The sequence below is a fragment of the Bacillus rossius genome, chromosome 2 (genome assembly GCF_032445375.1).
Source record: "Bacillus rossius redtenbacheri isolate Brsri chromosome 2, Brsri_v3, whole genome shotgun sequence".
NCBI classification, from domain to species: Eukaryota; Metazoa; Arthropoda; class Insecta; order Phasmatodea; family Bacillidae; genus Bacillus; species Bacillus rossius.
Genome location: NC_086331.1, coordinates 7,883,221 through 7,907,605, shown reverse-complemented (window position 1 = coordinate 7,907,605; position 24,385 = coordinate 7,883,221). Strand labels below are relative to the sequence as shown.

Here is a 24,385-nt window from a genome sequence, read left to right as displayed (position 1 = left end):
CGCCGACGCTTCGTGTCACCCTGTCGCCACCACCTGGCTTCGACGTCATCATGCCGTCGTCACCGCCACCAGAGTGCGCAGTAGCAAACAGGACGCTTTGCGACACGATGTCCAGGGCCCTGACGCCGAGACGCCTGAGCGCCGCCCCGCCGCCTGGGTTCGCTCCTCTGTGCCCGCCCGGATTCGCCCCGCTGTGCCCGCCTGGCTTCGAAGCACAGCCAGTTGATCATGCCCGAGTGAGACAGACGCGCGCGACGCCGACACTGACGCCGCCTCCATGCCCACCTGACGCGACGCCCGGAACGACCGAGACGCCACGACGCCCGATTCCGACGCCGATCGCCGCAGTACCGGAACACCGGTCAAGTGCCCTGCCGCACGAGACGCCACCCAAATGTCGCAAGTTGGCAACATTGGGACGCCGCACCGTGAAGAATCGCCTGAGCTCCCTGCGTCCGCCTGTCGCGATGCAGGTCGACGCCACGACGCCGGGACGCCCGACCGTCCCACCACCGAACGTGACCACCACCCGGACTTCGACACCTGTCACCCGTCTGTCACGACGGGCCGCGAAGCGCCCGCCTGTCGGCGAGGCTGAGCCGGGCCGTGCCGAGCGCCGCCCGCGCTTGCTGCCCGCCTGCCACGAGCCGCCTGACCTTGGCCGCCGCCGCCCCTGCCGGCCGGCGCCCTGGCCACCGCCACGCTATCACACGCAGCAGCCGCCGCAGCCGCAGCTGACGCAGATTTGGGGCTCGGGACAACTGGTGGGTCACCACCCACAAGGTTAGTCAGCCAGCGCCCATTCTGTCCGTGTGTATCGTCCTCCATAGTGTAAATATTGCTCAACTGTCATTTTGTAAACATTGCTCGCCGCCATCATGTAAACATTGCTCGCCCTTCCATCGTGTAAACATTGCTTGTCCGTCCGTCATGTCAACATTGCCACCTGCCCGCACAAACATAAACATCAACATTGCCACGTGGGAGTGCGCGACGTAAACACCACAGGCAACGCCCCCCAACCATCTGTCAAACGGCGCTGTCATATCGGCCTACTTTCGGAGGGGGCAATTGACGTCGTCCGGGCCTGCGGCCCCTTTGAGCCCGATATGACACCGCCCAACCACCGTTTCAGTTCAAACCTCCCGCTCGTGCGTGCGTGTGTGCGTGTGTGTCTAGCCCGGCAAGAGGGCGCTTAGCTGCAGTGCGCCGCACCCCTAATTTGCTACGTTTTAATATTATTTGTAAACCCTTTTTGTTTTCATTCGTCTTTGCCCCAGTGTTGTGCAATTTACTTGTGTTTTCTGTAATTTAAATAGGTTACCTTAAATAACTATAGACGTTGCCCGGGCGGACCCGAACAGGCACGGACTTGGACGAGGATAGGAATGCTTTTATATGAATTATCATTAAATAAGTAAATAGTAACAAACTTTCCATTGTCAGTAATTTTTATATATTTTTAATGTTTATCTGTAATTTACTCAACTTTCGCCGGGGCACGGAGTCGTAGAATACAGTAACGGTAATTGTGTTGGCGCGAAGGGCGCCATGTTGCCACCTGCGAGCGATGAGCTCAGCCCAGTCGATCTTCATCACTGACCGAGAGCAGACGCGCCAGCACCCCGGGGACTTCAACCTTTGTTCTGCACTGACCAAGTAATTCTGTCTCGTTAAGTATTTCTGAATCTCTTTCGCTCGTCATCCTCGGGGCAGCTCTCGGCCAGCGGGCTGTTTAATTAATTAATTGTCTCAGTCGAGTTTTTTTCATCACCGTGTAATAAGTATACTTTGCAGCATGGCCACGTGTGTGGACCATGCCCTCACCTAAACCGATTCGTGCCTCAGGCTTTTTAACCGTGTAATGTGTAACGTGTAACGGGCGTGTAGAGAGACGTGTTAGTGAAATTAAATCTGGAGAATAAATATAAAGTGAGTACTTATTTAATCACGTGGTGAGTGAGTCTAGGAGTGTGGCGTGCCCGACGCCTAGAGCGGGCCAGGTCTGGGTAGCTAGGATAGAAAGGGCTGGTAACTCGTCCCCACTTGGGCTACGTCACGCCCTGAGTGAGAGACTCCGCCGGGTCCACGTGCCCTTCCACGTGGTGGCGCCCATAGTTAACATCTCGAAATCACCGGCAATGCGCGATCAGCCCGCATATTAATGGAAATTTAATAAAGCCTGCTATTATATCTGGCTTGTCATAAATGTAATTTATTGTAAGTGAATGCACTAGGCATACACATATAATTAGACAGAGTTGTTTCATTAATTGTCATTTCGTTTAACAAAGTTATTTCTGCAATCTGGCCTTCATAATATTGGTGGGCTGGGATTACAGCGCAAAATAATTGAAATAAATTTTATCCTTTCCCGCAGAGAAGATACAAGTCTTCGAGTTGTGTTGTACTAAGCATAAGCATCATTGGTTTTCTATTTAAATTTGTTTTTCTTATGCTAAATTGTAGTAGTAACAAATTATGTTTGATTTGGAGAGTTTGACAAAACCTAATTCCATCCATTATATGACAATGTAGGAAACACATTTAATGATGATTTATTAGTTTGCATGTGTATAGTTATGTAGTGGTAGCAATTTAAATAATGAAAATAAACATAAAATGTGCACTACAAAGGATAATATTGAGAATCGGCTCAAAAAATTACTAAAAATTTTAGAGTATTCTTGCACAAAAACATGGGCTGAATTGTAATGATGTATCATCACAGGCACTGTTCACACAGACATTTATTAGGAAATCATTAGGATTTTAATGATAAATTTATGTTTTCTTTTAAAACTTTGCTTAAAATGTGTTATTATACAATGTCATTGGTCTCTTAGGAATGTAAATAGCATGTTAAGAAATTCCCAGTGAAGAAGTATTCCTGCTTAATAAGTTTGAAAAAATAATGCATAGATTGCAATACCAATTTGTCCCTTTTAAGATGCTTTCAGTTTTGGAATTTATCATTGGCTTCAGAAACTTTTTAATTTTCTGTTTGCATGTTAATTTAAAAATAAATAATGTAACAACTCAGTGTCTACATGTTTAAAAATCTCACATATATGTCACAATTGACCTGAAACAAGTTAAAAATAATTTTTTTCTTTTCTTTTTTTTTCAGAAAAATCTCAAGAACACCTGCATAGAGAGTCTGTTAAAAATTTCATGTATTGTAGGTGTGTGTGTGTGTGTGTGTGTGTGTATACATATATAATATATATATATATATATATATATAGTTTTTTTTTTATTAAAAGTCTACTTCACAGACTACGTTGTTATTTGTTATTGAAAATACCCCTTTGCATCATTGCCTCTATTGTTAAGTATTCAAATGGAAAGAACCTGGTTTGACCTAGTGTGGCTTTCTGATTTTGGTTATACATGGTTCTTAACTTATTTCAGGTGCATTCTTGGCTGGTTTCATAACACAGATCATAGAAGTTACAATCCAAAACCCTATTGTCTGTTTGAATAAGTTTCTCTATCTCTAATGACTTCATTGTTGACGAGTTAGGCCAAACTAGCTACCTTCTATTTTGTACAAAGTATAACTCGCCATCATATTATTTTTAAATTATGATACTCAAAAACAAACTTGAAGTGGACATAACACAATATGTTGTGAAAATTATATTTTTAAATGCTCAATAATCATGTGTCCTATGCAAGTGGGATTTGGTTGTTACGGATTAAGTAAATATTAGCATACTTTCTGTGCTGAGCATAAGGAGATCACATCCAGATAGCTTGGGGAGCCTCAATTTAATTTATTCATTACAAGACGACGTTGTCATTGTATTAATAATGGAACCTTTGTGCATTAGCTTATCCCCTTTACCCATGTACTGATGTAGAAGCATGCCTGCCTGCCACTATATCACATTCAAATTCCCCATTAAAATAAAATGCAATGGACAGGAACCATGGACACCAGTGCTGGGCTTCCTATGACATTCATGTAAGTTTCATTCACTTTGCAAGCATACTGAAGACTTATTTAAATTTTACTTTTATAACCATAATTTGTTTTAGAATAATAAAATAGTTTGTAGCCTAAATTAATGTTAGGCAAGTCTGGTACGCTGACCTGGGAAAACATCTGATGTCTAATTAGATTAATTATATTATTTCTTTATCTTGGTTCATATATTTATATATATAAATTTAGCTCAGTAGGGTGGAGAATATGGTTTCATTAATTTACATGAATTGTTGGATTTTGTCGGCAGGCCTTTTTAATCTTACATATGATAGAAATTATAAGCAAATTTTTAATTGGTTTTTAAGCAATTGTACAAGCCAAATAATTAAGTAATATAATCAATTTTCATTACATTAAAAACAACAAAAATTTACATTCTATGCCCTACCAGAGCAAATCTTTAAAATAATCTCAAACAAAATAATATTACAATATCTATTTTTTTATATAATCAAAAAATGACACATTACTAAGCACAAGCAAAACTTGACGAAAACAAGAAGATACGAATAAGATCATGTCAATCCAGCGATTAACACTTTCTAAGAGTGGTCAAGGGGCATTATGCACAAAGTGATCAAGAGGAAGTGTACGAGGGCATGCTGTGATGAATTATTATTATTATTATTATTACTTAACCTGCAATTGGGCTTTCACCCGGTGGCAAGAACTCCCACTCACTCCCCTCTCCCCCCCCCCTCCATCAGCTTTCTCCTCAGCTCCCTCCCATCCCTGACCTCCACCATTTCCTCCCCCAGCCCATTCCACTCCCTCCCCGTCCTCACCAGGAAGGTGTTCCGCCCTCTCTCTGTCCGCCTCCACACCCTCTGGAGCTTACATCTGTGGTCTCTTCGTCCTCTGTACTCCCCTCTATGTACTTTGCTTCCCAATTGCCCCCATCCCCCTTCCCCCTTCAGCACCTTGAACATCCTGACCAACCTTTCCACTCTTCTTCTCCTCTGTAACGTTTCCCACCCCAACTCCTTAATCATTTCCGTTGGGCTATGCAGTTTCCCATCCTGCCCCTCCCTCCTTCTCCACATTCCCATCACCCACCTAGCCGCTCTGCGCTGCACCCCTTCCAGCTCCTTCACCTCAGTCACCAGGTAGGGGTCCCAGACCGCCGCCGCATACTCCAACATTGGCCTGACCAATGTGGAGTATGCCTTCTCCTTTGTCCTCCTCCCAGCTCCCTGCAGGGTCCTACCAAGCAACCCCAGCGCCTGCCTTCCCCTCCTGACCACCCCCTCTATGTGCTCCGCCCATCCTAGGTCATTTTTCAGTGTCACCCCCAGGTACTTATATCCTGCTGCCTCTCTTATCTCCTGCCCCTTCCAGTAATATACATTTCGTGTGACTTTCCTCCTCTTTGTAAATCTGACAACTTTTGTCTTACCAACATTCAAGGACATTCCATTTTTCTCCGTCCATTGCTCCAACCTTATCAAGTCCTCTGTTAAACATCCCCCTTCCCCCACAACCTCATACACTACACAGTCATCTGCAAATAGCCTCCATCTGGCTTTCATGCCCTCCCCCAGATCGTTTATCATAATTGTGAACAACAGAGGCCCCAGCACACTCCCCTGTGGCACCCCCGACGTCACTTCCCCCTCCTCGGAGCTTTCCTCACCCACTCTCACTCTTTGTCTTCTATTCCTCAGGAAATCACCCACCCAGTTTACCACCCTTCCATCCCTCACCAGCAACTCAACCTTTTCCATTAACCTCCTATGGGGGACCTTATCAAACGCCTTTTCAAAATCTATAAAGATTGCATCTATCTGCTTCCCCCCGTCCACCGCTTCCACCAGGTCTTCCAACAGCCCAGCCATCTGGGTCTCGCATGAGAACCCCATCCTGAATCCATGCTGCCTGTTATCCACCCACCCCAGATCTTCCATTTCCCCCTTTACGTACCTTCCTACCAACCTCTCCATCACTTTTCCTACACAGGACGTCAAACTGACCGGCCTGTAACTTCCTGGCTCCGCCTTATCATTTCCCCCCTTGTAGATGGGAACTACCACTGCCTCCTTCCATTCCATTGGTAGTTTCCCCTCCTCCAGAGACTGCTTGAAAACCTCCAACAGGTACTTCCCAATCTCCCTATCACCCAACTTCAAATGACTATTCCCTATACCATCTGGCCCAGCTGCCTTTCTCCCTTTCAACCTCCTGATCACCTTAATTACATCTGTCAGTCGCAGCTCAAAGGCCTTCCTGCCCATTAAACTGTCGTCCTCTTTACCCTCCCATGCCTCCCCCTTTGTAAATACTGCCAGATATTGCTCCTGCAGTAAGTCTGCCTTTTCCCTGTCCTCTGTATATTCCTGCCCCCCTCCTCCTCTGAGAACCCCTATTCCCTCCTCACCCTTCACTCTTCTTATGTATCTGTAGAGCTCCGCCCCATTTACCGTCCCCCCTTCCCCCATCAGCTGTTCCATGTAAGCATCCCTTGCTTCCCGCGATTTCCTCCCTAGTTCCTTCCCAAGCGCCTTCATTTCCGCCTCTATCTCCTCTCCCCCAAGCTTCCTTGCCCTCGCATGCAGCCTCCTACATTTCCTTTTCAACACTTTCAACTCCCTTCCATAGTAGGGAGGGTCACCTCCTTGGCCTACCCTCCTCTGAGGTACAAAACGTGTAGCCATCTGCAGCAGAATATTTCTTAAGGCAGCCCATCTACCTTCGAGGTCCTCTATATCTACCCATCTACTGTATTCCCCCTTCAGGAATGCCTCTGCCCCCACTCTATCAGCCTTACCCCAACAGTTTACCACGTTTCCCCTCCTTACCCTTTTCTCCCTCCAGCCCACGTCTAACTCCACTACTGGGATCCTGTGATCACTGATGCCCTCCATTACCACACTTCCCCTGACCGCCTCCATTGGTCTCACAAGTACCACATCCAACAGGTTCCCGTCATCCTGCTCTCCTCTCCTGGCACCTTTTCTGGTGCTTTCAGTCACCACCTGCTCCAGTCCTCTGTTTGCCAGTTGAGATGCCCATCTCTGTTCCCTTGACCCCATCCCCTCCGGCCCCTTTTCCCATGCCACCCCTGGCATGTTCAGATCCCCCGCCACTATCACCCACTTGCCTTCCCCTAGCATGTCCAACCTGTCCTGCACCTCCCGTATGGCTTCATCCCCTTGCCCTGGTGGCCGGTACACCGCAATCAGCCGTACATTTTTCTCTCCTACCTGGAACTGCATCTCCAATAACTCCGCTCTCCCCCCAACCCATACAACCCTACCACAGAGTCCCTCTCGCATGCACACCATTACCCCTCCTCCATTCCTGTTCCTGTCCCTTCTAAATATTTCAAAGTGTGCTCTCTTCAGTTCCCCATCTCTAATTTCCTCGTCCAACCATGTCTCCACCGCTACAATGATATCCGCCCCATAGGCTTCCACCCTGCCCCAGAACTCCTCCACCTTCTTATATATACTTCTACAGTTTATAACTGCGACTTTTACATATTGGCATTTTCCCCTTTGCGCCTCTGTCCCTTCCGCCCTGATACGAGTGCCCCTTCCCCTTAGAACCCCGATTTCCAGCACTCTTGCAGCCCTATCCAACTCCACCCCCCTCTTTCCTCCTTCCTCGCTCCCCGTCCAACCAATCTGAGTTTTGTTGACTTTAGCTGTCACCTCCTCCCTAGCATTGCTATCGGCTCTATATTCACAATCACCCCCCTTCTCTCCACCTTCCTCACTATCTAGTTGCTATCTTCTTCCCTGCTGCTCAAACCTTGCCCTTTCCAAATGGCCAGAAGTCTCCCTTCCTAGCAGGTCTCCTAGCATCCATTTTCCCCTCTCTGTTAGGTGAACCTGATCCCTGCCCACACAGTCCTGCCCCACCCATTTCCTGCTATCTACCAACATGGCTCCCAAGTCCCTACACACCCTCTCATACACCTCGCTGACCGCCGCAGCCTTGACATAGTTTATACCCCTCCTTACTAGTACCCCACTGACCACAACTCTGGCTACAGGGAACTTCTCCTTCACCTTGCCCACTAGCCCCCTCATATCCTCCTCTACTTCCCTCCCCACCACTCTACCAGCCACATCATTTCCCCCTACATGAACAACCACCACCTTAACTTTACTGCTTCCTTTCATGCAGCCTACCCTCTCCCCCAAGTTCCTAATCTTTGCACTCCAAACGCAGCTTTATATATACTTCCTTTCCCCACCCCCTGCAATTCTACCCCCTTCACAATAGAGCTGCCCAGGAAAATCACTTCGGGCTCCTGTCTAACTATTGTACCCCTTTTCGTATCCCTGCCCTCTTCATGCCTGTTCACATCTACGTTGCTTGTACCCACAGCCTTACTGCCGGCCTCCTCCCGCACCCTCCTTGCTACCCCTTCATTCTGCAACCTGACACCTGTTTCCTGAACTTCCCCAGTACATGCCTCTGCATATGTGGCCTTAACAGCTTGAGTCCTTACTTTCTCCCTCCCTTCCAGCTCCTCCACCCTCCTGCGCAGCCTATCTACCTCCACATCAGCCTCCTTTCTCATCTGCCTTTCCTTCTCAACTTCCTCCTTTGTCCTCTTCAGCTCGCACTCCAGCCTTTCGACCCTTACTAACACACTTCTCAACCCATCCTCCCTTTTTACTTCTTCCTCTACCCTCTCTAATCTATGTTTTATTTCCATCTCCTTCCTGTACAACACCTCACCTAATCCTTCTTTCAAATCGACTTCCCTCCTTGTCCCACTCGGACCCTCAACAATCTTTCCTCCCAGAATATCACCAATGAAATTGAGTGCCCAGTCCTTACCCACATCTACATTCCCTCCTTCCCTCTGAGTTCCTGACACCCCACCTACCAGCTCCTGGCTACCACTGCTTCCTGCCATTGCCACTACACTTCCTGAACCCTTGTTATCCTTGTCACAATCCTTACACATCCACTCCTGCCCCAGACTACCCAGCTCCCCCTCCTCTAGTCCTGCACACTCCGTATGGACCCAGCCTTCGCATTTGTCACACCGTACACCACTCTCTCCATCTTTCCACACCTTTTTACAACCCACACATTTAAGCTTCGACTTACATTTCACCCTACCCATTTTGTCACAATTCACTATTCTACACTAACCTATTACCCAAATAACTTAAATAATATATAATCCTACTGTAATAACCAACAGATAATCCTACACCTTAGATCTTATTTCTACTCTAATTAAACGGCCACGTGGCGACCGCAAATCAACACAACACTACTACCTCCTTATGCAAAAGATTAAACACTAAAACCCTTAATTCTTATCTACATTGATACAAAATATATAATGTTACGCTGCTATCTTAGTATACTCCCTTCTCAACTCCTTTGTACTCCTATAATTCCACCATTTCCGCAGAGCTCAATTCCACATCACATTACTTGCCCGCCATCTTTCAACACCTTTTCTCACCCAACAGTAACTGCACTTCACTGCAACTAGCTGACCAATGCAGCTGTAACATTATGGTATCTGTTAAAGTGCAATACTCTTTTAAATTATAAATATACCCTCAGTCATCCTAATTTCCAGAGGTATTTTAGGTCACATGATACATTTTATATTTCAGATGGAAATATTTCGGTTGAATGTTTCAGATATATTGATGGGACATTATGAAAACATTTCAGAAAGGTTACAATTTGATGTTGCAGGGAGGTTTCATTGAAATATTTCACAGGGCGGACATTTTGACGTTTCTGAAATATATATGAGATGTTTCAGGTAGGTTGCAAAATGTTTCAAAAATGTTACAATGTTTCAAAAGTTATATTTCTGAAACATATCTGTAACATTTTGTGCTGTATGGGGTGTTATCAGACAAAGTGTGAGATTGCAATTCAATTTTTATTATACACCTTCAAATAAAAGCTGACCAAGTGACTTGCCTAATGAGAATGTGACTTCAGAAAATAGGCCATTTGCAAGTTTAAAATACAAAATTCTCAAGATTTGTGCAGCGAGTAAACCGAAAGTGAGCACTAACTGGTAGTTCTGTAATTTATGAGCAATTAATTAAATTGTTACATAGCCTACATTTACTATTAACATAAATGTTGCGTATTAGTTTCAGTTAGGTATGTCATTTGTGTGAGATATTAAGTTTTTATTAACATTTTCATAATGTGTTGAGGGTATTTACACTCCATTGTAGGTAAATTTTTTACAAGTTTTTAATGTATTTATTATTAAAATTTTGAGCATTCTAAATTTGTTGAAGCCTTGAATTGTGAAAGTTATTTTTCAACAAAAGAAAGTTCCGTATTTTTAATTGAGTTTTAAGAAATTAGTGGTTAAGTACTCTGGTAAAAACACAAAAAAAGTTGTTGATAACTGATTATACAAAAATTTGAATTATAAAAATGTAATCTTAAGATGTTTATTGGGAGTACAAAAGAGAAGGGGTGATCAGCCTAGCATATTTTATTCATAATAAATTAGTGTCGGCCACAATGGATAAAAACCATTGGAATATTGCATGTAAAAGACATGCTGAAAAAACTGTTTTCGTGTATTTTTCATTAATCAAATGACAAGTCTCAAAAAACATTTCACAAAACACGCTTACTGTAACACTCGTTTTTATTAAACAACTGTATTTCTGGTGAAAAATGATGAAATATGATAGTAATGTGGTGTTCTGAAAAAGCAATCATAATAGATACTCACCACTTCAGATATCCAAAATCGAATCTTGCCCTTCTGAAAAAATGTATTGCAATGTTTGCACTTGCGATCTTCGCTATAAGAATATTCCACTGTATAAGTACAGCGCATCTTTTGTTTTGCAAAATTCATTTTAAGGTTACAAGAAACGAACTATGAACAAAACCACGAAAGACGCCATAGATGCAGGCAAAATATAGAATATACATACCAAGAATGTGTTCGTATAAACGCACTTTGAGCGTTTAGTAACAAGGCAACGTAGTTACCCTCTTTCATAACCGAGATTATTTTCAATAAGCAATTTTGGCGAGTCAAAGTAATATAAATTTGTTTTGAAAACAATTCATTGTAGTTTCAACGATTTTAGTTACTGTAAGGTAACACATGAGCTAGTGACATAGTCAAATTATATAATTATGGTATACGAATCGGGAATATTTAATTATATGAAATACAGTTACCATGACAACCTTAAAAGTAAAGTTTTTATAATGTTTTAAGATTAACGATAAATACTTGTTCACATATAAATATGACAATGCGAGCCCTATTATTTGAAAGTTGACATAGCAGTCTAAATTAAGTTTAAATAGGGGTATTTCTGTCAAATTTGCAATATAAGCAGTATAAATATAGATTGAACATACCTCAAATAACGACCAAAATATTTAGAACATCTATTTATTAAAACTTTAGAAAAATACCTTGATGTGGTATTGCCCTGGGCAGTATGCGAAGCTACCATCCACCCCTGTAGGAGCACGCCCTTGGATGTCTGCCAGGCTCCATGATTAGTTTAATAAAACTTATATTGAATACTGTAATCAGCAAGATATGTGGCATATTTATTGAAGTTTTATTTATGTGTTTTTTTTTACCAATACAGTGACGCCAACCGTTAGTGCTCCTCGAATCCGCACAGACCCCTATGGTGCGTCGCCGCCTCGCCCCGAGCATGGGCGACGTGGACACACCTAGGTGCAGGGTGGTGCAACCACTCGAACATAAGCTACCCCACCTAATCGACTGTCGCCCGCGCGATAGTCGACCACGGGGGTACTGTGAGGTGACCTGATTATCTGGACTTTGTAATTAACTTTCAGCGCTCTTAAAAACAATCTTAATTGAGTAATGGCTATGGTCAAATGTTATTTGTAATTCTGGACTTAAGCGCGATCAGGCGGCGTGCATGGCCCGGGAATACTTATGCACACGACACGTTTTCGCGGGAGCGAGGCTGGGGAGTCGTGCGGACGCCACAGCCATCGCCAGTTGATCACCGCCCTCCAACGAAACTAGTCGCGAGTCGCCCGCGGAGCCTCTCGACCTCCTCCCTTACCATCTCTACCGGAATTGCGTGAGATTTTAAACCCGTCAGCTCCGAGCGGAACATTAGGCTAGCGTGGCACAAGCCCATCAGAAACGTGGCCTGTAGAGCCCGGCTCCCAGTAAGCGGGCCATGCACGACGCAGTGCATGTATAGCATGCCTTATATTAAAACACTCTAAATTGAGCCTCCGCGTATCTTCTACAACGCCCGTAACAAAGCATCCCTGGTGGCTAAAACAGCCGGGGGTAACTCTGACAGAACGACCCCTACTGCCTGCCGGCCACATGGCGACGTCACGCCCTGAGTAAATAGTCTCGGCTACGCACTAGTTCGTAGTTAATATTGCTAGTTGGTGCCCAAAAGCAACTTCACACCCTTAACATCACCTCGGCAGAAGGCAGAAGACGACAAATGTCGCCTACCTAGTGTGGCAACATAACAACGCCGCAAACACCATCCGAATCGCAGAAAATCCAGCAGAGTTACGCGTAGGAACAGCACAAAGGGAAGAGAAAGCACACACAGATGTGCAGGCGCCGCGAAACAGGACACGCCGGGGTAATCAGGCCACACCACCCCCCTGCCGCCCACAAATTGTTCGCTCACTCCCTCCCGCATTCCAGTATCCACACCACCCCCCTCCCGCTCGCAGATCATTCGCTCACCCCCTCCCGCATTTCATGGTCCCACCAAACCCCTCACGGGAGAGTGGACTGCCCCGACCGACCGCGCGCCGAGGACAAACGAGCGCGCCCGAAGATGACCGAGACGCCAGAGTACGTCACCAGCCGCGGCAGCGTAAACAACCGCGAGGTGCGTGCGTGCGGGCAAGACCGCTCGGTCGTAAGCGCAAGGGGGCGCACCCCCGGATCTGCCAGCGCCCGCCACCGACGCTTCAACCCGACGCTCAGGTCGGACAGCCGCGGATCGCGCATGGAAAACAGGCCGGACATAGCCATCACCATGGAGAGCTATTGTGAAAGGTGCGGCAAGCCGCACACCACCAGCCACAGCACCAGTGAGTACCCCCACCTGTACTGCACCTGCGAAACGGTACGCGTCAAGACGTAGGAACAGCCCAGAACCCAAGCGAGTCCCCAGTGCGCTGCTGTCCACTGTCCCAATTACCGAGGTGTGGTAGCTAAATGCCAGCAGTGCGGAACAATTAAAAACCGCGCATGCGCAGACGCGCTGGAGTTCGTAAATTTCCGGGATGGACTTTTTCTGTGTGGGGTGTGCGAGCGACGCGCACGAGGGCACACAGGGTGTCAGCTAGCTACCACGTCCCACCCCCCCACCAGGACAATTACCCTGCCGGAGTTCGCGGGACTCAACCACGAGGATCCGCGCGTGTTTTTGCGAGCATGCTAGGCAAGTCTCGTGCTGCACCAGATACCGCGCGAAGAGCGAGCGGAACGCGTGAGCGCGCAGCTGCGCGGGGAGGTGCGCGAGTGGTGGCAGGCAGCTACGATGCAGACTGGGAGGACTTCACCTGCCAGCTGGAGGCGCGCTTCAATGACACCCGAACCCTGAACACATGTCGGAGTGAGATGTTCAGCCCTTGCCAAGGGGACGGGGAGGCGGTGGAGACGTTTGTGTATAACAAGCTCAAACTATATAGCCGCCTAACACCTGGGGGTCAAACTAGCGACATACTTCCCTTCATAGTGGATCTAATGTCCCCTGAACTTCGCCCATTCTTGCGCGAAGCAGTGACTCGCGGGATGGACGTTTTCCTCGCACGAGCACAAGCCGTAGAGGATGACCTCAAATCATCTCGCAGCGCCAAGGGCGCCGCGATGCCCTGGTCAGCCCCTTCCACCAAGGGGGCGGCACGCGCAGAGGACGAAAGTGCCGTAGTGCCGTACACAGGACCACCGCCACCGAGGGTCAACTACCGGCCCACCGACCCGTCCACGATGGGGGAAGGGACGCCCCTACCGGGCCCTCCTCATCGTGGCACAGTACAGATGCGTCGCGACGACCACCACGGGGGAACACAGGGCGCCCAGGATAGCCGGCCAACTCGCTGCCGCTACTGCGCGACAGAGCAGTACCACTGGCACACGGTGTGCCCGAACCACGAGGCAGTCTGGCGAACGCGAGAGGGCGAGGTAAAGCTCCCGGGAAACTCCGTCTAGGGGGCGGTGACGCAGCTCGCCACCACCCCCCAATTAGCCGCCCAGCTCGGCCGAGAAACGCACCCCGGTGCCGCGGGACCACCCAGCCACCGCCCCAACCAATCCCAGCTGGGGGGGAGGGGGCGCCTCACCTGTTCGCAATGTTAGCGGCCTGCCCCAGGTAGCCAGCGAGCGACGCCGCCCACATGACGTCGACACCACCCCTGCACGCTGCTGCTGTCTCACCCACTTGGTGCTGGTCGGGGCGGCTCGCCTCACCAGTTCGCGGCATGCCCCAGGTCCCCGGCGAGCGACGCCACCCACATGACGTCGACGCCGACCCCGCACCCTACTGCAGGGGCCACCCAGCCGTCGCCTTACCCACTTGGTGCTGGTGGGGGCAGCTTGCCCCACCCGTTCGCGGCCCGCCCCAGGTCGCCGGCGAGCGACGCGGCCCACCTGGCGTGGCGCCGCCCCCACACGCTGCTTCAGGCGCCACCCAGGGCTGTTGGCCCAGGCTGGACTGAGTGGGGCCCGAGGCTGTTGCGCTGATCCGCATCCCGGTGGAGCTGAACGGCCAGCCCATCACCGCGCTGGTGGACACCGCGGCCACGCATACTTACGTCGCTGCCCACCTCATCCCTGAGGCATACCTGGTGCGGGAGGTCGACATCGTCCAGCTGGCCACCACTGGAGCCAGCACGTTCACAACGGGGCTTGCCCAGGTAAGGGTCGACATAAGGGATTTTGTGAGTAGCACCAGTGCCCTAGTGGTGCACGACCTCCATGACGACCTGATCCTGGGGCTGCCCTGGTTGGAACAGGAGGACGCCACGGTCGAGGACCGGGGGAAAGCGGGTCCATGTGGGGACCAGGGGCCGACGGACGGTATATGGACTTAACTACAGGACCCCGCCACCGCGGGGCGAGCCCCTCCACCTGGTGGACCTCCGCCATGGTGTACCCCCTGTACATGTGCCCATGTTTGATGCGGTCTTGGGTCAGCAGCCCCAGGTGTTTGCCGCCGCACCACTATCACGGAACATTGCATACCAACCATACCACACTGGCCCACTTTCGAGAAGCCGTTTGGGTTTGGACCTCGCGAGCGGCTCGCTATCAGGGACCAAATCACAGAGATTTTAGAGGATGGCGTCATCGAGCCAACAGAATCCCCATACAACTGCCGGATCGTCATGGCTGGCAAAAAGGACGGATCTCTCCGTTTTTGCATTAACTTCAAGCCCGTCAATGACATAATTATCCCAGCACCAACACCCCTCATTAACATCACTGAGGCACTCACCGGGCTGGGGGACGCCCGCATCTTTTCGTCTCTCGACCTCAAGTCGGGATGCTGGCAAGTCCCAGTACGTCCCGAGGACAGCCCTAAGACAGTGTTCACGGCCCACGATGGGCTGCGCTTCCAGTTCTGTGCGATGCCGTTCGGACTGATGGAAGCCCCCGCGACGTTCCAGACCATGACGGTCCGCGTCCTGGACAGGTACATCGGCGAGTTTGCCACCGTGTACCTGGACAACGTGATCATCTGGTCACGGACATGGGAGGACCATGCCCACCATCTCGCGCTGCTCCTCGAACGGCTCGCCACACACGGACTCACGTGCTCGCCGCCCAAGTGTCACATCGGTGCTGCTGAGCTGGATTTATTGGGGCATATTGTCAGCGCCGAGTGATGCCGGCCCATTCCTGCCCAGCTGGACCTCATCGACGGCAAACAGGTGCCCCACACCAGGAAGCAGCTCCAGAAACTGATGGGGCTGCTCAACTGGTTGCGGTCGTTCATACCCCATTTCGCCACTGTAACAGCACCCATGACCGACCTCCTATCACCCAAGTCAAAGTTCCGGTGGACGACCGCCATCGAGCAGGCCCTGACCGCGGTCAAGCAGCGATTCAGAGAGTGCCACACCCTATCGCGCCTGGACCCAGACGAACCCATCTCCATCCAGACGGACGCCAGCCAAGAGGGCATGGGGGTGGAGCTCTACCAGGAAGGAGGAGATGGGGAGCGGCGAGTGACCGAGTATGCCAGCGCCAAGTTCGGCCCCGCAGAACGCCGCTATCATGCAAACGAGCAGGAGTGCCTTGCGGTGATGTGGCCCTTAGATGCTATCGGAACCACCTCGAGGGGAGGCCGTTCACCCTGTGCACTGATAGCCAGTGTCTGCGGTGGCTGGACTCCACCCATGGGTGGAAGTCCAAATTTACCCGCTGGGCGCTCATGCTCCAGGGCTTCGCATTCCGCATAGAACACGTCCCTGGGCTGGAGAACCAGCTGGCAGACGAGCTGTCCCGTCACCCTGACCCCACTACTGTCTTCCAGGACCCCCAGGGCTGGGAGGAACTCCTGCCACCACCTCACACGCCAGCCAGCGGCACCACGGCACCAACGCCAGCGGCCCTCTACGCCATCCAGCGGGCGAATCCTACCACCCAGGCAGACACACCAGCCACCCTAATCGCCCTAATGGAGCATGTGAGGTAGGCCCAAGTCGACGACCCCGACACGCAGTGCCACCTAGCCATGTGCGGGGAAGGGGTTCAGCCCCAATAGCGTAGTCTGGGCGGGGTTTTGCAAAATCGGGCCCCAGGTGATATGGACACCTGGCAGATCTATGTGCCCCCTGCGGCGAGGCAAGGGGTCCTTCAATTTTTTCACGACCATGATCTGGCCGGCCACCCAGGGGCTGAACAGACCCAACATGCACTCCGAAAGCTGTTCCAATGGTCAGGGGTAGAGCGGGATGTCTGCGAGCACGTGCGCAGTTGCCAACCATGTCAGCAACGCAAGGCGCACCGACGTATTCACGCGATGGTCAGAGGTGTTCGCCGTGTCCAACGCGCTCATGGGAATGATAGTGGCCCTCCTGGACAGCGAGGTGTTCCCCCGTTACGGGTACCCAAAGATATTACTCACAGACAACGGTACCCAGTTCACAGGGAGACGTTGGGCGGCAGACTGCCGATGCTGGGGAGTTGAGCGTCACACTACCCTGACGTACCACCCGAGGGCGAACCCGATGGAGCGACGCAACCAGGACATCAATGTTCAGTTGCATCTCCGCCTGGGGGATGATCACTCGAAATGGGACGTACACCTGCCCAAATTGCTCTACTGCATGCGCCGGCGAGTCAACGCCATTACCGGCCATTCCCCCGTGGAACTTCTCCACGGTCAATACCTCGCCCTACCGGGCGAGCTGCAGGTCGCCGAGGCATCAGGGGCAGTCACATGCCCACCAGCCATTGACCTAAGGGAAGAAGCACGACGGTACCAGGCCCAGTTCCTGGCCACCCGAACCCTGCAGTCAGCCACTCCCCCAACACCACTGGAGCCAGGGCAGATGGTCTATGCCCGGTGTCACCACCTGTCGTCTGGCGGGAAGAACTACTGCGCGGGGCTGAGCCCCAAGTGGGCGGCCCCCTGGGAGGTCTTGCGACGCCTAGGCCCCACCACATACCTCATCAGACTCGCAAATGGTAGGGCCACAAAAATCCACAGGGACGACCTGCATCTCGTTTCCACCGCCGAGGATCCCTCTGAGGGTGGGGAGTGTCCAGGGGCCCCCACCGCAAGCGCACCAGCATCACGAGCCACGTCAATAGTCGGCCAATCACCCTACCACCAACCCACCACCATGGACACCACATCGCCGACATCACCACTCCCATCACCAGCTCCCCATCCTACACCACCAGCCACGCCACCACCCACCACCTCACCCGCCGACATGCAGGACGTGTGCCGGCCCACCATCATAGCTGACGTACCATCACCGATGTCACCGTTCGCATCACCAGTCACATAGTCACATGCCCCACATCACCCACCATGTCACCCGTTATGACTTCCCGCCATCTTAGCCGAAGTGCGAGGAGCGAGCTAAGGGGACTTGGGCGTCTGATTGACAGGTTGGACCCAGGGGGCGAATACCCCAGCGGGCCAACTACCACGACCACTCAGCCATGCCCCGAGGTATTTTACCCCCCCGACCAGCCTGAGGTCAGGCAGTCCCACCGATCGCGTAGGGCGCCGACGAGAGCTCCCCAACAGATGTTTGATATAACTTATGTTAATGCTGTAGTTCTTTAAGTCTATCAATCTCTTCTTATATCTGGAGCTTCATGTGTATCTCGCCCTGTGACATGTCTTTGCATTTATACTTGTAAGTGCATGTGGGTGCCGAATTAAAGCTGCACATGGCTGCTATCTGACATGTAAGTACTGTTTTCGCACAGTCTATATACAGTGTGGTGTGTGCCCAGCATCAGAGTGTTTATGCCAGTGGTAGCTCCAGTGGATAGGCTGGGTAGGCCCGAGCCTACCCAACATTTTAAAAATTGAAAATTGGAAATAAGACTTTTTACAAAACTACACAATTCATATTAAATTTTACATTGTACCTCCCATGGTCACCAAGCCCAGTCCCCAAATCATTAATATCCGGCCCCTCTGGAAGCATGCAACCCCGCATCGCGTCCATGCAGGGCTCGTGGACGACGGTAGGGAATGCCCAGTTAATCCCCTTCCCACCCCTGGAATAGTGCATATATCATTTTAATCTGGTGAAAAACTCCAAGAAGGGAAGTGCACTGTAAGGATATGTGTGGCCCCTTCAGGGCATTATAGTAAATCAATGTTCTTTATTTGTGAGTACCACCTCCAGCAATATTTGATGGAGAAAGTTTAAGTACCTATGTAATATTAAATTGAATATTCGAAGCAAATGGCGAACAATCTCCCATTTAACTCAAGCAGCCAATAACTATTCATACCATAAATAATCATGTAAATCATAAAACCTGTTGAATAAATGTTCAACAACATTTAATTATTAAGGAATGTTGCTGTAAGACTCTTAGTCTGTAAGTCTACGTAAGAATAGTTAAGTTTTGTTTGCATGGAATTGGAGAAAAACGATACTTTCACCCCTCTCGTGCCCCTTCCATGGCTCCGGCAGTCTGCATCCCACCGCAGTCCGGAGTGCACGCGCTTCGCATCGCGGGAAGAGCCTTCAGTGTTGCAAATTTGATCGAGTCGTTCTGTTCCGTGAGTAATTAAGCTGGAGCCTTGGTCCATGCTAACCAATGTGACTCCGAACCATTTCATGGTAAGTGATTAACCATGTTCGTCTACAGCTCAATCGCCTGGTTAACCCCTCCTGCGCATAATTTGATTACGTACAGCACTGGCCAAATTCTTTCCGAGATCTCTGGGTAATGGTGTAGCACACGCACCTACCGACTGCACTATCATTCTATACAGCTATTTGGGTATATAACCGACTCCATTTGACAGACCAGTTAATGGTTATCTTGCGCACTGTCCAGGGGATGCATGCTTAAAAAGACTGCTGTAAAATCAGGTCACAAGTATTTACAGTACATTGTATTTTAGTGTGTGATGTTCCAACACAGCTGTGTAGCATCCCGACAAACCCGTGTGATTAAAGCCTATTGACCAAACAGTTTTAATTCACCTGTTCATGCTACTTATGCATCAGCATCTTAAGCTAATCAAGGGAATGCCACAATAATAGTTATAATATGTTGCGAACTATCGCAGCCTCGATGTCAGTGTACCATATAGAGCCAGTGACCCACCCCTCTCTTGTGTTTAGCTTGGTAGACTAGCCTGGCGCTCTTCGCGAAAATTCGCATCTGCCACACTGAGTTCACCCCAAGGTTTTGGACACAGGATCGCGGGTGATGGCAAATGGTGCCCGTGTGTGTGGCGAACAGAAGCCTAAAGGAAACCTTAGTGTGATGAAGAAACAGTGCGAACATTGTGGGAAGGTGAATTTATGCCAATTAAAGGGACCTGCTAGGCCACGATTGCTCCGCATCAGGTGACTATGCCATCTACCTCCTCCCTCGCGGGTTCCTGGATCAAATAATGACAACAGCGAACATAGGCACTGATAACGCCCACAATCCAGGGTCTCGAGTTCAGCGTCCGCTGGATTTCTCCTCCCGCCACCCTCTCTCCTCACCATCTCCTCCAAACTCACGGATTCTCTCGTCCTCTGTGCACCCTTCTTCATGCAGCAGCGACCCCCTCCTTTCTCATTTTCCCCACTCCACAACCGCTCACGTTTTCCCATGGATTAATCTATCAGACATTGTAAATAAGAGCTGGTCATGGCTGAACCGTGTGGGCAAGTGCCCTGAATATTGAAGAGATGGGTGGGAGGAGGATAGTGTCATAATACAGGGCCGTTAAATTCGCAGTGTCCTCTGGGGATGGTGACACATCACGGTCATGAGAAACGATGTTCTAGTTATGGGTGGGAGATTGGGGGAGAGGATGTGTGAGCCATTGTACTCTTATGCCGATGCATTGTGTGTAGTTGGTAGGCGAAAGGGGTGATGCTGCTTATGATACAGCAAGTATGATGAGGAGATGAAAGAGGTGGAAGAAGCAAAGCCAGTGCACATCTCGTTGATGGATGGTGGCAGCATTGTTGTTGCTGTATCCCGAAATGGGTACATATGTTAATTGCGAGCATATTGCTGCATTTGCATTCAGGTGGTTGAATATTTCGAGAATGAGGCTGAGAAGATGGTTGCAAGTGTGGTACTTACAGTCATCTTCAATGGAATATTTTTGATGAGGGTTCATGTGTGAAGAAAATGTGTAATGGATTTTTATATGTAAATATTTTAATGTATGTTTTTAATTTAATAACATATAAAACTAGTCTTTTTATATATTTTATTTAATTAGGATCTTAGTCTTGATTTTTAAAATGAAGTGAATATTCACTTCATTTGTGCATCTCCTAGAGATGGTAATGGTTGAGGTAAGTGTTCTATGCTAATCTTAGTTGTTCTGAGGAACTGGGTCACATGCCCTGACATGTAGCAGGATTGCTTGGTGTACATAAATCACATTTTCTCGCTCTGAAATAAAAATGATAAGTAATTTTTTAAAAAAATTGCCATATTATTTATATGTTGGTTTTGGTCTCTCTTATCGTGAAGATGAGTGGATGGAACACATTCAACGCTTGGCAAATATGACTCATATTTGTTTTATTTCTAATGTAATATATTTACAGAAAACATATGCTGCTTGTTTTTGTTTCATAATAGACCCTTTATTCAGGTTATAACAAAATGTTAAGAGACATACAAATTTTTAAGGTTAAGAAATATACTGCTTAGATTAACACAACTATACTGTACCGAGGCAACCAAATCTGCACCGAAGGCATAAACAGTCTTCGACAGACACATAAACCAAGATTTGGGCCAAGATTTGGGTCAAGATGTCAGCCAAGATGGCTTCCAGCACTTTAGTCTTCCATCATTTCCACCCACATTTAATTATCCCTAGTCCCTCTTTCACTACTATTTTATGTTTAGAGAGACTTTTAATAAATGTATACTGTATTCAACATATTTAATATATATTTTCAGCTTCCTACAAGACATATGCCAAGATGATGATCAAGAATGCCACCCACCCTCTCATTTTGTCTTCCACTTCTTCCACCCTCCTAACCACATGACATAATTCATCACCCTCCTCGCAACTTAACCTTTACTCCTTCCACCTCCTTCGCTAATCATGTACATAAACCTTATTTCATCCTCTCATTCTAAACTAGACATGTGGTTTAGTGGAAAATGTGCTCGCTCAATGACCCTGACATCATCCTGCTCTTGTGGTTCAAAAACCACCTGGCAACTCACAATTCAATTAAATATATGTCAGTTATGTGCAATGACAGTGGTACTATCCAACCACTTAAACCTGTTGTGATGTCATCATAACAATGCCAGCATGACATGCAGATAACCTCTGAAAAAATATATGAGACACCTTGAGGTGTGGTCCCCACCTGAATGTTTCCCTACATTTTCTTCAGTATATTTATTATATTTTTTATTCGATGTACTTTGTAATTTAATTTTTGAACTTGTTTTGCTATTTGTGCATTTCTAGATTTTTTAAACATTTAAAAATTTAACTCATGATAATATCCATTACATAAAAAATAAATGGTCAGTTTTTTTTTTCATTATGTTAACATATGTTTTTTACGATTAAAATTATTTTGTATACGACATTCATATTAAAATTATTTTAGTTATTTCGCTTTTAGAATTTCTTTAATGGCCCAGGTATTTTTCGCCATTTTAAAGGTTCGTTTTGATGGAAATGGTGGCGGAAACGGATGTCATTTCTGCTTTCGCTTGGCACAATTTTTATTGGTCGATTGCATCCAACATCCAAAATATTTTAGAACCAATTCTATATACAAAATATTTGATGAAAAATCTAGTCATCAAATTTTTCAAACAAACATGGCTGTGCTAGTGATATTTTCTATGATGGCATAACCCTCAATAAAGGTTTTGGTGACGAATAATTAGAGGAAAGCTGGAATCTGTTTTAATCGACGAAGTTCATTCGTAGTAAGAGTATCCTAAGTTTGCCCCGATTTACGAGTGAAGCGTTGGCCGCCATTTTGAAAAAACTGTAGATTTTGTCATTTTTTCCTGATTTTTCTCAAGTTATACGAAAACGAGTTTTCCAATCAAAAAAATAGTTCCGAAGATAAATGTAGCTTATTAAATTACGATTCGAAAGAGTACAAAATACATTGAAATGGGTTATTTTGTAACTTAATTAACACTTTTTGAAAACCACCTTTTAAAATGTATTTTCTAAATATTTAATTTTTTTAGTTTTATTACTAGTAATATATCCGAAATAGCCCATCCTAACCGAAAAAAGGAATGAAATAAAAGTTGAAGAACATTTTATTATGCTTTTTACGAACACTGAGTTTTATTTAGTAAACATACATTTGTATATATAAATTAATAATTTGAGCCACCATTGCAAAAATGTTATGTTGTGAGAAATCTTTCTTTTCGAGTAGATTATTTTTGATAAGCAGATATTTATTTGGTCAAACATAACATTTACCATCTAATTTGATTTGGTAGGAAACGCAAACTTTATACAACATAGGATTAAAAACACTTTAAAAATGATCACACATGCTAAACCACTTAAGTGATATAAACCTTTCGTTTACTTAATCTGTTGTATTGAGAATAAGAAATGGTTTTGTGACTTAATAAATATGCATTAATCACTGAAAATAAGGTAATCAAAATCAACGGATGGCTGGGTGCCGACAAAGGTAAAAAATAAAATAAATGTTTCCTAATCCGAAATAATTTTGACAATCGAAAAAGTTTTATCGTTACTAAAATTGAAGAAATAATTTACATACTCATTCGTTTACAGACGATACATACAATCCATTGCAAGTTTTAGCACTTAAAAATTATCATATGTGATGGATTTATTTGATAGGTACTCGTAACATACTGACGCCGTCCCCGCTACCTCTGAGTATTTAGACGTGATTTTGTTCAGTTCGTGATCTCAGGGAAGGTTCGGCCTTGTGGCTAGAGGTAGGGGTCAACGCAGTAGGGCCCCCCGAGCTGTTGAGGCCACTCGGGACGCCTGAATAATAACACAAAACCTCTTCAGATAGTTGGTGAATTTAATACAGCACAGCCCAATACATGGTGCTGCCCGTTCTGGCCGTAACGGTTTGCCCGACGCGACTAGTCACACGCGCAGCTCACTTCCTCAGTGGCGGCTCACGATTCTTATGCGCGTGAGGGGCAGACTCGTATACGTGACGCGAAAGTTACAAAAGACACTCTGACATGGCACACGATATTTTGAAGCACAATACACTACACTAATACCTAGCTCTGGATAAACTGGGCTAGCAACACGTAGGCCCGTGTCTCCGGCGACTCTACGTGGTGACTAGGTGTGTCCCAGGGACTGAATCGTTATTAAGTTTGGTGGCGCACTGCAGTACGACGGTGATACATAAGCCCTGACATGACGAATTACACTTAGGCGAACAACTATTCCGCTAACACATTACACTTGATAAACTGGGCTAGCAACACGTAGGCCCGTGTCTCCGGCGACTCTACGTGGTGTCTAGGTGTGTCCCAGGGACTGAATCGTTATTAAGTTGGATGGCACGTGTCGCCTGCTGGCTGCCCCGTGCGGGCCAAAACTAAGTAGCCTGTAGGCTAGGTTGGGCGTGAAGCGCCGACGTAAAAACACATACTCTCCCCACAGTACTTACGTATGACGTAAACACTCATCTCGGAGCACTGATTGAATTAAGTTAAGTACCTCATGGTAAATTTAGGCCGACCGCGGAACTGTACAA

At 47.6% G+C, this 24,385-nt stretch overlaps 1 protein-coding gene across 1 annotated transcript; it reads left to right on the top strand.

The window, feature by feature from the left end:
- Positions 1-16,903: 16,903 nt before the first annotated feature.
- On the top strand, positions 16,904-17,968 carry LOC134529955 (uncharacterized protein K02A2.6-like). The gene has a single exon (XM_063364499.1). The coding sequence runs from the start codon at positions 16,904-16,906 to the stop codon at positions 17,966-17,968; it is 1,065 nt and encodes a 354-aa protein (XP_063220569.1).
- Positions 17,969-24,385: the final 6,417 nt, after the last annotated feature.